Raw genomic sequence first — 15,008 nt, 5'->3', positions numbered from 1 at the left:
ATCAATGGTTGTAAAGATGGGAAGAGGTCTATCCGTAGTGAAGAGATGTTTTGCTTTTTTGACACCGCGCTCCACAAAGCAAGTCCTGCAGGCTTTAGTTTAATCTTATCTTGATTATTGCCCAGTCATATGAGTGTTTTTAAAGGTCACATGTACAGGGGTTGCAGGTGTGATTGCAGGGTACAGTAAAAATCTTAGGCTTTGAGCTCCAACATGCAGGACAAGTGAAAAAAAATAAATGAAAATGGTATTAGAAAATCAATAGAAATAGCACTATATACGTCATAACTGTAGCAGTGATTTAATAAATACATGTCCAGAGTAAAGACTGTTGAGGGGGTGCGGGGACCGAGTGAAATAAAACACTTACAATTATATATTATTATATGGTCAAGACCTGCAAAGAAGGACCCAGTTAAGCTGCAGATGGCCCAGAACTGAGCGGCACGTCAAGCTCTTCATTGTAATCAGAGGGCTGATATTAATACTATGAATGCCAGTCTCTCTTGGCTAACAGTTGAGGAATGACTGACTGCATCACTTCTTTTTATAAGAAACATGAATTGTTTGCATAGTCAACTTACACACAGCCCTGGCACACACACCCCACCAGACATGCCACCACTGTCTTTTCACAGTCTCCAGAACCTGTTTTCAAAAAACGAATAAAGCAACACCTATGCAGGATCTTAATTTGAGGCTACAGTAGGAAAATAATCCTACAGCAACAGGAGATGTCAATTATTGTGTGTTTTATCATTTAAGAAAGTGTGTAGGGTTTGATATATTTTTCGTTAGGGCAAATCAAGTCTGAAATGTTCTTCAGAAGCCTTTTAAATTAAGATACGACATCTGTATGTACTGACGTGTATGTGTGACTGATAGATGCATACTGTACACACACACACTACATGTTATTGTATTTAAAAAGTATTTTGTCTGTAATGTCTTTTTCGTTATGTGTCGGACCCCAGTAAGACTAGCTGTCTCTATTTGCGTCGGCTAATGGGGATCCTAATAAAATCTAAATTTACACTCCATCGTTCACCATATATCAGTGCATTCGGAAAGTATTCAGACCTCTTGAATTTTTACATTCTTACATTACAGCCTTATTCTAAAATTGATTAAATCGTTTTTACCCCCTCATCAATCTATCGACAATACCCCATAATGACAAAGCAAAAACGGGTTTAGAGAATTTTTTTTGCAAATTTATAACAAATAATTGAAATATCACATTTACATAAGTATTCAGACCCTTTACTCAGTACTTTGTTGAAGCACCTTTGGCAGCGATTACAGCCAGTAGGCAGTAGCCTTGCATGCCAGGCTTCAAGGTAGAGCAAGAATACAGCTGACTGCAAGATTGACTATGAGACTGACTCAACAAGACTAAAGAGACCAACACAATTCGTTAGACAGATTTCTTTTAAGAGAGCAGGGTTGTTAGACACCAAATGGTGGAAAACGGACCAAAATGTGGAGAGACTACCTGAATTTGTCCAATAAGTAACTCCCGTTTTTGTTTGCGAAACATTTTCCATTGCAAAAATGTTTTGCCATGGTTTTCTACGTAGTGAACTAATGAATACAACCCAGACTGTGAACTGATTGTGCTGTTTGATATAATCCACCAGGTAAATCCTAAAGACCTGGACCCCAAGTACGCCTACATCCAGGTGACCTACGTAGTGCCCTACTTTGACGACAAGGAGCAGCAGGAGAAGAAGACGGACTTCGAGCGACATCACAACATCAATCGCTTCGTGTTCGAGACGCCTTTCACTCTGTCGGGGAAGAAACATGGCGACGTGGAGGAGCAGTGCAAGAGACGCACCATACTAACCAGTAAGTTATTAAAAAATATAGATTTTTGCTAATATTTGGATCTAAAGAACTGTCAACATTTACTGTCACATACACTACATGGCCAAAGGTATGTGGACACGTGTTCGTCGGACATCTCATTCCAAAATCATGGGCATTAATATGGAGTTGGTCCCCCCTTTGCTGCTATAACAGCCTCCACTCTTCTGGGAAGGCTTTCCACTAGATGTTGGAACATTGCTGCGGGGGCTTCCATTCAGCCCCAAGAGCATTAGTGAGGTGGGGCACTGATATTGGGCAATTAGGCCTGGCTCGCATTCAGCATTACAATTAATCCCAAAGGTGTTCGATGGGGTTGAGGTCAGGACTCTCTGCAGGCCAGTCAAGTTCTTCCACACAGATCTCAACAAACTATTTCTATATGGACCTCACTTTGTGCACGGTGGCATTGTCATGCTGAAACAGGAAAGGGCCTTCCCCAAACTGTTGCCACAAAGTTGGTAGCACAGAATCATCTAGAAAATCATAGCCCGAACCATGAAAAACAACCCCAGACCATTATTCCTCCTCCACCAAACTTTACAGTTGCACTATGCATTGGGGCAGGTGGCGTTCTCCTGGCATCCGCCAAACCCAGATTTGTCTGTCCGACTGCCACATGGTGAAGCGTGATGTATCACTCCAGAGAACGCGTTTCCACTGCTCCAGAGTCCGAAGACGGCGATCTTAACACCACTCCACCCGACGCTTGGCATTGCGCATGGGGATCTTAGGCTTGTGTGCGGCTGCTCAGCCATGGAAAGCCATTTCATGAAGCTCCCGACGAACAGTTATATATGTGCTGATGTTGCTTCCAGAGACAGTTTGGAACTCGGTAGTGAGTGTTGCAACCGAGGACAGACGATTTTTACATGCTAAGCGCTTCAGCACTCGGGGTTCCCGTTCTGTGAGCATGTGTGGCCTACCACTTCGTGGCTGAGCCATTGTTGCTCCTAGACGTTTCCACTTCATAATAACCGCACTTACCGTTGACCGAGGCAGCTCTAGTAGGGCAGAAATTTGATGAACTGACTTGTTGGAAAGGTGGCATCCTATGATGGTACCACATTGAAAGTCACTGAGCTCTTCAGTACGGGCCATTCTACTGCCAATGTTTGTCTCTGGAGATTGCATGGCTGTGTGCTTGATTTTATACACCTGTCAGAAACGGGTGTGGCTGAAATTGCCACTGAGCCATTAGCTTGTATGGTAGTATACTATACTAACTAGGAAGTGTCTGAATAACCAGTAATTACTGAGCCGTAACTGTCTGAATCACTAGTATACTGACCAGTGCTGTAATTGGTGACCTATTCTGACCAGTAAAGTTATGGTGTAGGTTCAATGGTTTCCCCTTCAAAATGAAAGAAAGATCGGACAACAATTCCCAAACAAACCCAACAGTTCTGGTTTAATACAATAAAATATATCCCATCTAGCAGACACTTTTATCTAGAGCGAGTTATTACAGTAGTGTATGCATACATTTTTTCATATGGGTAGCCCCAGCGGGCATCAAACCCAGTCCTGGCTCCCTACTCATGCCTGAGCCACCCAGGACCACAAGCTTTAACCAATTGGTTCCTCATACCCTGTGTCTACTCCCCCTTTCTGTCCCCCCACCCAGCGAATTCCACCTTCCCCTACCTGAAAAAGCGTATCCAGGTGGTGGAGCAGCAGAGCACGGAGATGAACCCCATCGAGGTGGCCATCGACGAGATGTCCTGCAAGGTGTCCGAGCTCAACCAGCTGTGTGCCATGGCAGAGGTGGACATGATCCGGCTGCAGCTCAAACTGCAGGGCAGCGTCAGCGTCAAGGTAAGGGTAGGGGGGAGGAGGAGAAAGATGGAGAGAGACACACAGAAGGGTTGAGTTGAGAAGACATGCACATACTGTACAGACGAACACACGTGCAAGCACACACTCCACCACTCAAGTGGGTTGAGCTGACAATCAGACACAACTGACAGACAGACACACTCACACACAACAACATGCATACACACATAAGTGAGTTCAGACATAGCTGAGCTGACACACACACACATACACACATAAGTGAGTTCAGACATAGCTGAGCTGACACACAGACATACACACATAAGTGAGTTCAGACATAGCTGAGCTGACACACACACATACACACATAAGTGAGTTCAGACATTGCTGAGCTGAGCTGACACACACACATACACACATAAGTGAGTTCAGACATAGCTGAGCTGACACACACAAATACACACATAAGTGAGTTCAGACATAGCTGAGCTGACACACACACATACACACATAAGTGAGTTCAGACATGGCTGAGCTGACACACACACATTCACACATCCTGGCGTAGGATGCACCCCACCCCCCCAAACCCCAAAAAATGGCAGCTATGAAATAGCTATGGGAAAATGTGTAGGAAGTTAGCTGTTTTCCTAAATGCAAATGTATGCTTCATTTGTAAATCGGGAGGTGCCAAGCAAAAAGTGTGTGTGAGAGTGGGGTGTCCTGGGGGGCTCTGAGGTACAAGAACGCATGAAAAAAAACACCTTTATAATAAAGCATTGCATGCATATCATTGCATTTGCATAGTGGCATAGAGCAGTAGTGTAGAGGTGCTTGCAGAAGTTGCTCACATGGGGAAAATGTTGCCTTTTATAAAAGCATTTTATAATGACTGGAGACTTTAGCATAATATTGTTTAATACCGTACATATGATTCAAATGGCAGGCTACTTTGACCCTGACAAACTGAGAATATAAGATCAATAGAAAATACCTTGTCTTGAATCCATCAACACCCTAGGCCTACAGTAGGTGTGTGGAGACACACATATTGTACAATATGAAAAATAAATTATAGTTCTAAAAAAGGCTTTCCAGTTTCACTGACTCGCTCAATAATGCGCAGCTCACGCATCCGGACATGGCCGATGCGCTCGAGCCAAAAGCATATCTCTCCATTTTTTTAGGCCTACTTTGTAAAACAATGTTGTTCGCTCAATATACCTGTTTGGAAGTTGATAGAATATTTTGGTAGCCTCTACAGACAGATTAGAGGCTTCTCTTTTCAACGAGAGCCATTTGCTTTCCAACCTGTGTTTTCCCACAATTGTATTTTAAATATTGGGAAATCCCTGCTCACTGACAGATTTGATGCACATTCTGGACTGTAGGCTATGCATTGTAATTGGGCTACACACAATCCACAGCTAGGCAATAAAAATGTGGCTGTGGCTAGATTATAGGCCTACTCCTGGTGTAGTATTCTGAATTATTTAATTTATTTCTGAACAGACAGCAGTAATTACATAACTTTGGCAAATGTATTGAAATTTGTCAGGGGTGCTGCAGTACCCTTTCCGCAGCTATGGTTCTATAAGGATGATGATGATGATGATGAAGTGCAACGCTGGAGAGATAATAGTTGCAGGCTCATGTCTATCAGAGCAGAGCGAAGCAGAGCGATAATAAAAAGTGAATCTTACTCTAGTCCTGTGATAGATAGGCTGCAGGTATGCTTCTCTCTCTCACCACAGCAAGAACAATGTGTTGGTCTCCAGGCTACAATGTTGAGCAAACCATAAACCTGACCCCCCGACCCAACACCCAAAAGTTCCATCAGGATCCGTCTCAAATTAATCACTGCTCATGAAACTGCGCCAAGGCACTGGTCACACACTAACATGAACGCACACACGCTTGCACTTATCCACACGTGGTATATTATTACCAAACAGTCTGTGCTGAGACCCATGCTCTCCATAATCCTGCCTCTTCTCAGGCTTTTCCCAGCCCTAATCCCCTGTAAATACAGTGAAATGTGTGAAAACAGCTCAGCTCAGAGTGACAGCATGAAGCAGGCTAATCTTAATACGCTGTTGCAGTAACAGAGAGAGATATTGGATTATCTGTCATGGTGAAGCAGCACAAGCTACTTACTGTCTATCATCGCATGCTTCCTCTGTGTAGCCCTCTATCACTAGCATTAGCCTCTAGCTAATTTAGAATTATCCTCTTGCATCTTTAGCATTAGCCTCTAATAATATTAATAATTTATTCAACTTTTATAGCACTATTCATTACATAAAGAATCTCAAAGCGCTTTAAAGTAACACAGAAAAGACAAGCAATTTAGAAAACAACAACATGTTGAGGAGTACCTCAGTCATCGGCTTTATCAATAAGTGCATCGACGACGTCGTCCCCACAGTGACCGTACGTACATCTCCCAACCAGAAGCCATGGATTACAGGCAACATCCACATCGAGCTAAAGGCTTGAGCTGCCACTTTCAAGGAGCGCGACACTAATCCGGGTTCTTATAAGAAATCCCGCTATGCCCTCAGACGAACCATCAAACAAGCAAAGCGTCATTACAGAATTAAGATTGAATCCTACTATACCGGCTCTGACGCTCATCTGATGTGGCAGGGCTGGAAAACTATTACAGACTACAAAGGGAAAACCAGCCGCAAGCTGCCCAGTGAAGCGAACCTGCCAGATGAGCTATAGTTGAAGTCGGAAGTTTACATACACCTTAGCCAAATACATTTAAACTCAGTTCTTCACAATTCCTGACATTTAATTCCAGTAAAAATTCCCTGTCTTAGGTCAGTTAGGATCACCACTTTATTTTAAGAATGTGAAATGTCAGAATAATAATAATAGAGAGAATGATTTATTTCAGCTTTTGTTTCTTTCATCACATTCCCAGTGGGTCAGAAGTTTACATACACTCAATTAGTATTTGGTAGCATTGCCTTTAAATTGTTTAACTTGGGTCAAACGTTTCAGGTAGCCTTCCACAAGCTTCCCACAATAAGTTGGGTGAATTTTTGGCAAATTCCTCCTGATAGAGCTGGTGTAACTTAGTCAGGTTTGTAGGCCTCCTTGCTCGCACACGCTCTTTCAGTTCTGCCCTCAAATTTTCTATAGGATTGAGGTCAGGGCTTTGTTATGGCCACTCCAATGCCTTGGCTTTGTTGTCCTTAAGCCATTTTTCCACAACTTTGGAAGTATGCTTGGGGTCATTGTCCATTTGGAAGACCCATTTACAACCAAGCTTTAACTTCCTGAGTGATGTCTTGAGATGTTGCTACAATATATCCACATAATTTTCCTCCCTCATGATGCATCTATTTTGTGAAGTGCACCAGTCCCTCCTGCAGCAAAGCACCCCCAAAACATGATGCTGCCACCCTCGTGCTTCACGGTTGGGATGATGTTCTTCGGCTTGCAAGCCTCCCCCTTTTTTCTCCAAACATAACGATGGTCATTATGGCCAAACAGTTCTATTTTTCTTTCATCAGACCAGAGAACATTTCTCCAAAAAGTACAATCTTTGTACCCATGTGCAGTTGCGAACCGTAGTCTGGCTTTTTTATGGCGGTTTTGGAGCGGTGGCTTCTTCCTTGCTGAGCGGTATAGGACACGTTGATATAGGACTCATGTTACAGTGGATATAGATACTTTTGTACCTGTTTCCTCCAGCACCTTCACAAGGTCCTTTGCTGTTGTTCTGGGATTGATTTGCACTTTTTGCACCAAAGTGCGTTCATCTCTAAGAGACAGAACGCGTCTCCTTCCTGAGCGGTATGATGGCTGCGTGGTCCCGTTGTGTTTATACTTGCGTACTATTGTTTGTACAGATGAACGTGGTACCTTCAGGTGTTTGGAAATTGCTCCCAAAGATGAACCATACTTGTGGAGGTCTACAATTTTGTTTTTGAGGTCTTGGCTAATTTCTTTTGATTTTCCCATGATGTCAAGCAACGAGGCACTGAGTGTGAAGGTAGGCCTTGAAATACATCCACAGGTACACCTCCAATTGACTCAAATAATGTCAATTAGCCTATCAAAAGTTTCTAAGCCATGACGTCATTTTCTAGAATTTTCCAAGCAGTTTGAAGGCACAGTCAACTTAGTGTATATAAACTTCTGACCCACTGGAATTGTGAATTATAAGTGAAATAATCTGTCTGTAAACAATTGTTGGAAAAATGACTTGTGTCATGCACAAAGTAGTCCTAACCAACTTGCCAAAACTATAGTTTGTTAACAAGAAGTTTGTGGAGTGATTGAAAAACGAGTTTTAGTGACTCCAACCTAAGTGCATGTAAACTTCCGACTTCAACTGTAAATGCCTTCGAGGCAAGCAACACTGAAGCATGTTCTCGACGACTGTGTGATGATGCTCTCGGTAGACGATGTTAGCAAGACCTTTAAACAGGTCAACATTCACAAAGCCACGGGGCCAGACGGATTACCAGGATGTGTACTCAAAGCATTTGCGGACCAACTGACAAGTGTCTTCACTGACATTTTCAACCTCTCCCTGACCGAGTCTGTAATACCTACATGTTTCAAGCAGACCCTGTGCCCAAGGAAGCGACGGTAACCTGCCTAAATGATTATCACCCCATAGCACTCATGTCGGCAGCCATGAAGTGCTTTGAAAGGCTGGTCATAGCGCACATCAACAGCATCCTCCCGGATACCCTAGACCCAGTTCAATTCGCATACCACCCCAACAGATCCACAGATGACACAATCTTAATCGCACTCCACACTGCCCGTTCCCACCTGGACAAAAGGAACACCTATGTGAGAATGCTGTTCGTTGACTACAGCTCAGTGTTCAATACCATAGTGCCCACAAAGCTCATCACGAAGCTAAGGACCCTGGGACTAAACACCTCCCTCTGCAACTGGATCCTGGACTTCCTGGATCCAGTTGGTAAGCGGCCCCAGGTGGTAAGCGTAGGCAACAACACATCTGTTACGCTGATCCTCAACACTGGGGCCCCTCAGGGGTGTGTACTTAGTCCCCTCCTGTACTCCCTGTTCACCAACGATTGCGTCGCCAAACACGACTCCAACACCATCATTAAGTTTGCTGACAACAAAGCAGTGGTAGGCCTGATCACCGACAACGATGAGACAGCTTATAGGGAGGAGGTCAGAGACCTGGCAGTGTGGTGCCAGGACAACAACCTCTCCCTCAATGTGAGCAAGACAAAGAAGCTGATCATGGACTACAGGAAAAGGCGGGCCAAACAGGCCCCATTAACATTGTCGGGGCTGTAGTGGAGCGGTTCAAGAGTTTCAAGTTCCTTGGTATCCACATCACCAACGAACTATCATGGTCCAAACACACCGAGACAGTCATGAAGAGGGCACGACAACACCTTTTCCCCCTCAGGAGACTGAAAAGATTTGGCATGGGTCCCCAGATCCTCGGTCTCGTGTGGCTCAGTTGGTAGAGCATGGTGTTTGCAACGCCAGGGTTGTGGGTTTGATTCCAAGTGGGGGACCAGTACGGGGGAAAAAATTATGAAATGTATTCACTACTGTAAGTCGCTCTGGATAAGAGCGTCTGCTAAATGACTCAAATGTAAATGTAATCCTCAAAAAGTTCTGCAGCTGCACCATTGAGAGCATCCTGACCGGTTGCATCACCGCCTGGTATGGTAATTACTCGGCATCTGACCATGAGACACTACAGAGGATAGTGCGTACTGCCCAGTCACTGGGGCCAAGCTTCCTGCCATCCAGGACCTATATACTAGGCGGTGTCAGAGGAAAGCCCCAAAAATTGTCAAAGTCTCCAGTCACCAAAGTCACAGACTGTTTTTTTTCTGTGCTCCCACACGGCAAGCGGTACCGGACAACCAACTCTAGGACCAAAAGGCTCCTTAACAGCTTCTAACCCCAAGCCATAAGACTGCTGAACAATGAATCAAATGATTCACATTGACACCCCCCCTCGCCCCACACATTTGTTTTTTACACTGCGGCTACTCATTATCTATGCATAGTCCCTTCACCCCTATCTACATGTACATATTACCTCAACTAACCTGTACCCCGGCACATTGACTCGGTATCGGTTCCCCCTGTATATAGCCTCGTCGTTGTTATTTTATTGTGTTACATTTTAGAATTATTTTACTTTATTTGGTAAATATTTTCTTAACTCTTTCTTGAACTGCACTGTTGGTTAAGGGCTTGTAGGTAAGCATTTCACGGTAAGGTCTACACATGTTGTATTCTGCGCATGTGACTAATACAATTTGATTTAATTTGATCATCAGTCATGAAAGGGAAGGTCATGAGAGGGTCAGAAAATTCATGGCTTGAGTGGTCATTGGAGGGAGGTGGTCAAAGGGGGAGAGCAAGCAAAGAGAAGTCCAGGGGCAGGCAGGCAGCACGGTGTCGTCAAGGTGTCTCGCCATCCTTGCCGTCTGTGTGGCTTCTCCATAGTAGGACTCGGATGAAGTTTGACCTCAGCCACTGCAGTTCATGGACTCTGTAGTTGGTGTAGCTAGCTATCTAGTCCTTCACGACTACCAAAATGAAGCACCCACTTGGGTGAAGCTAATACGGCAGTTACATGGCGCCAGAAAGCACACCACATTTCAATAATATTTCAAGAGTAGCCTTGTAACCTAGTCCTCCTTATACGATCCTCATCATTGCATACCTCAGCCGTCTTGCATTCGGGATTCTCTCCATCCTCAACCTCCGGACACATGGCTGGCATTCAAATCAAAACAATTACCAGCTAGCTAGCTGACATTAAATACAACAAACAAATGACTTGCCAGCTTCAGTTTTAAAAGTCTGTGGTGGATTCTGGGGCGGCAGGTAGCCTAGTGGTTAGAGCTTTGGGCCAGTAACTGAAAGGTTGCTGGATTGAATCCCCGAGCTGACAAAGTGAAAGTCTGTCGTTCTGCCCCTGAACAAGGCAGTTAACCCACTGTTCCTAGGCCGTCATTGTAAATAAGAACTGACTTGCCTAGTTAAATAAATGTAAAAAAATGGGTATATTAATTGTTCATTCTTAAAACAAAAGATTTGCAGGGAAATGTTTTAATTATATACAAAATGTACAGGAGCTCTCTGCCAAAGTGACCTCATGGCACCATGGCAACCACGGAATTAGCATTAGCCTCAAGCGTCACTATTATCATTAGCGTCTTGCATCTTTAGCATTAGCCTCTTGCATCACTAGTATTAGCCTCTTGCATTATTAGCATTACCCCCAGTACTAATGTCTTCATACTGTGCTGTCTGTTGAAAATGATGCAGGTGAATAACCATGAACTTACCTTACAGGTGAATGCAGGGCCCATGGCCTATGCCCGAGCCTTCCTGGAAGAGAAAAATGCCAAGAAATACCCTGACAACCAAGTCAAACTGCTCAAGGAGATTTTCAGGTATTCTTCACAACACTTTTCATGACCTGGATCAAAGAAAATACCTTTATGCACCACTTAGCAGATGCTTTTATCCAAAAAGTACATTTTTAGTATGTGTATGTGACCCCTGTGGGAATTGGATCTACGACCTTGGCGTTGCTAGAGCCACGCTCTTACCAACTGCGCCACACATAGATCGATGATGCATTTGATACATCTTAAGGAAAAGGGTTGGGGTCAATTCAGATCAAGATAACTAGAACCCAGATTTTTTCCAGATCAGGTCACATGGTCAGGACAGGGAAAACTCTTGGCCCTTACAGTGCCCTAACAATCTCTGTCTGGCCCTGCAGGCAGTTTGCGGAGGCGTGCGGCCAGGCGCTGGACGTCAACGAGCGGCTGATCAAGGAGGACCAGCTGGAGTACCAGGAGGAGATGAGGGCCCACTACAGGGACATGCTCACCGAGCTCTCCACTGTCATGAACGAGCAGGTCTGTGGAGCCGCCCAGAAAACGTAGAAACTGCTGTTTCTTTAGAGAACTGAGGCTGTATGCATCAAATGTCTCAAAACAGGAGTGCTACCCCCCCTTTGTCATCTTATTCATTGTGATGTTAATAAAAATAAATAAAAAGACCCTATATCAGAACTCGTATTGTGAGAAACTTGATACATGCGGCCATTGGGCTGCATGTATCAAGCCTAGCTACTTACAGTACTAACCTTCATACTCATCTTATCAATGTTTTTGTTCACTTTCGTGTGGTACACTCTTTTTAATCCATCATTACTTGCTCTGATATCATTGTTTCATTATTTATTTTTACGCATTATATTTTTCTGGACTAACCAGAGTTTTGTCTCTTGGTCTCATCTCTTTGTGTTGTTCTCTTTGTTCATTTGTTCTTTCATTGGATCTCAGCTGCATATACACATCCTCTCATTCAGTTTCTGCGCCTCTCTTTCTAACATCTCCTTCACTATCATTTCTAAGACTGGTACGTCACACAATCCCCCCCACACACACACACTTTTTGTGTGATTCTTTTTGTGTGATTTGAAACATGAAATTACTATCTATGTCTCTCCTTCATGCCAAGATCCCTCACACAAGACCACCAGGAACAGAACGACACAGCGCCTTCTGAGCAGCCAGCAGGCATGCTGGAATCTGCCAATGCCCAGGAGGACACGTTTCCCCAAAATGGCTCCTGATGACAGACGTCGTTCTTCCTCCTGCCAGGAATTATACAGGAAGGAGCGGGGGACTGGAACTGACTTTATGGGACCTGGAAAAAAGGGAATTGGATGGGGAAGTCCAGAAGTCTGTAGACTTTGGTCGTGGTAGTCTGAAGTTGTGGTTGTATGGCGTCCCGGTAGTCTGCAGTCCTGGTGATGATGATGATGATGTCCAGTAGACCAGGCTGCTGTACCGTTACTTTGTTTTGTTTTTATCCATGTTTTCACAACCCTGCCGACCGTCTCATCTCCTTACTCTGTACACATACACACACAGACAACACACGCCTTCTCTCCCCATCCCCGTCCCTTTAGAAAATGGTGACCTTAATAATGAGCTCGAAGTGCGTTCAACAGAGCAAACGTTTGGTTGTAATTCTGGCCACAACCATGTCGATCATAATTTGTCCATATTCTGTTGGTTATCTTTATGCTGCAAATGTATGCCACCTGTGTGGTTGTCACTTCCAAATGGTGTTGTAAAATGACAATTCAAGGAATTCTATAAAGGAAATTAGGGTCACATTCAGTAGTCAAACATTGTTGAATGTTGCAGATAGAAATAGCATGAATACAGCCAACATGATTACTTCTTCTATAAGGCCGAGAGACATGTTTGTTCCACATCATTTATTTCTATCAGAATGTTCCACATCGTTGTGTCCTGCTGAACAGGTTGACATGTAGCCTAATTCTTATTTGATTAAACACACCTCTAGTTCCTGTTTGAATGTAGAACAACTCCGCATAGCTACTTTGTATCCTAACATTATGGAATTCCCAGCTTACAAATTTTCAAATGGAAAGTTTATGTTTTATAACATTTTTATTATTGATAATGTTGTTATTATTTACTGTACTGTTTTAAATTGTAAATAAGAATTAATATTTAAAAAATATATGATTTTTTGTTTGGCTAAATAAAAAAAAGAATGAACAAACTAAAGTTTTATGTATAACATTTAAATAAAATTTGTTAACGTCCATAAACCACAGGGTAAGTGCCCATTTCTCTCTAGAAATATTTTTCTTTACATACCGGTACAAACATACATAGGGGCTACATATATGCATATATAGGGACTGTTCCTTATTCCCCTTTGAGAATAACAGTTGAACTCCAATACTATGCAATTACTGAAGTTACTATGTAACAATGTGTCAATACAATGTTACTAGAGTAATTACAGTGTTAATGCACAGGTATAAGACCAACTTAATGCAAAAAGTCTGGCTGCACAAAAATAATAAACTGATATGAAGCAAAGAGAAATTATATAAAGAATGATATTAAAAAGCTTTAGAGCACCTTAAATTACATTTTGGGCAAAAAGGCAAACTCTGCTCCATCATTCATTGAATAAGATGGCTCATTTATCACAAAAAAAACTGATATTGCCAACTACTTTAATAATTTTTTCATTGGCATGATTAGCAAACTTAGGCATGACATACCAAAAACTAATTCTGAATCTACACATCCATGCATAACTGACTAAATTATGAAAGACACGCATTGTAATTTTGAATTCCGTAAAGTGAGTGTGGAAGAGGTGAATAATTTTTGTTGGGGTCTGTCAACAATGACAAGCCACCTGGGTCTGACAACTTGGATGGAAAATTACTGAGGATGATAGCAGATGATATTGTCACACTTATTTTCCAGCTAAGCCTACAGGAAAGTGTGTGACCTCAGGCCTGGAGGGAAGCAAAAGTCATTCTGCTACCGAAGAAAAGCAAAGCACCCTTTACTGGCTCAAACAGTCGACCAATCAGCTTGTTACCAACCCTTTAGTAGTGCTATTTCACAGTAAACAAATTAACAACAGATTTTCAGCACGCTTATAGGGAAGGGCATTTAACATGTATGGCACTTACACAAATGACTGATGATTGGCTGAGAGAAATTGAAAATAAAAAGATTGTAGGAGCTGTTTTGTTAGACTTCAGTGTGGCTTTTGACATTACATTTACATATAAGTCATTTAGCAGATGCTCTTATCCATTATCGATCATAATCTGCTGCTGGAAAAACGTATAGTACCAGTCAAAGGTTTGGACACATCAAAGGTTTGGTCATTCAAGGGTTTTTCTTTATTTAGTTTTGATGTCTTCACTATTATTCTGCAATGTAGAAAATAGTAAAAATAAAGAAAAACCCTGGAATGAGTAGGTCTGTCCAAGCTTTTGACTGGTACTGTATGTGTTATGGGTTTACATCCTCTGCCATTTTGTGGATCGAGAGTTACCCGTCTAACATAACACAGAGGGTTCTTTTATGGAAGCCTCTCCAACATAATCCAGGTAGCCAGGCATTCTCCAGGGAATCTGTCTAGGCCCCTTCATTTTTTCGATCTTTACTAATAACCTGCCACTGACTCAGAGTAAAGCCTGAGTGTCTATGTACGTCAGCTTCCACAGCAAGTGAAATCACTATCACTTAACAAAAAGCTGCAGTCAGTTTCAGAATGGGTGGCAAGAAATAAGTTAGTCCTAAATATTTCAAAAACTAAAAGCATTGTATTTGGGACAAATCATTCACAAACCCTAAACCTCAACTAAAACTTGTAATGAATAATGTGGAAATTTAGCAAGTTGAGGAGACTTCACTGCTTGGAGTAACCCTGGATTGTAAAACTATCATGGTCAAAACATATTGATGCAACAGTAGCTAAGTTGGGGAGAGGTCTGTCCATAATAAAGC

The 15,008-nt window shown here is 42.8% G+C and overlaps 1 protein-coding gene across 8 annotated transcripts in view; it reads left to right on the top strand.

The window, feature by feature from the left end:
- The window catches only part of dock10 (dedicator of cytokinesis 10), a 179,738-nt gene extending 166,444 nt beyond the window's left edge, over positions 1-13,294 (top strand). For all 8 annotated transcript variants that reach the window (XM_029772267.1, XM_029772266.1, XM_029772264.1 and 5 more), the window contains 5 exons: positions 1,641-1,851; positions 3,497-3,687; positions 10,984-11,084; positions 11,420-11,558; positions 12,166-13,294. In XM_029772267.1, the coding sequence (XP_029628127.1) occupies positions 1,641-1,851; positions 3,497-3,687; positions 10,984-11,084; positions 11,420-11,558; positions 12,166-12,213 (690 nt within the window). In that variant the 3' untranslated portion in view covers positions 12,214-13,294. The remainder of the gene's footprint in view (positions 1-1,640; positions 1,852-3,496; positions 3,688-10,983; positions 11,085-11,419; positions 11,559-12,165) is intronic.
- Positions 13,295-15,008: the final 1,714 nt, after the last annotated feature.

The sequence above is a fragment of the Salmo trutta genome, chromosome 13, assembly GCF_901001165.1.
Source record: "Salmo trutta chromosome 13, fSalTru1.1, whole genome shotgun sequence".
NCBI lineage: Eukaryota > Metazoa > Chordata > Actinopteri > Salmoniformes > Salmonidae > Salmo > Salmo trutta.
Note: the sequence above shows the minus strand (reverse complement) of the source record. Positions and strands in the feature narration are given on the sequence as shown.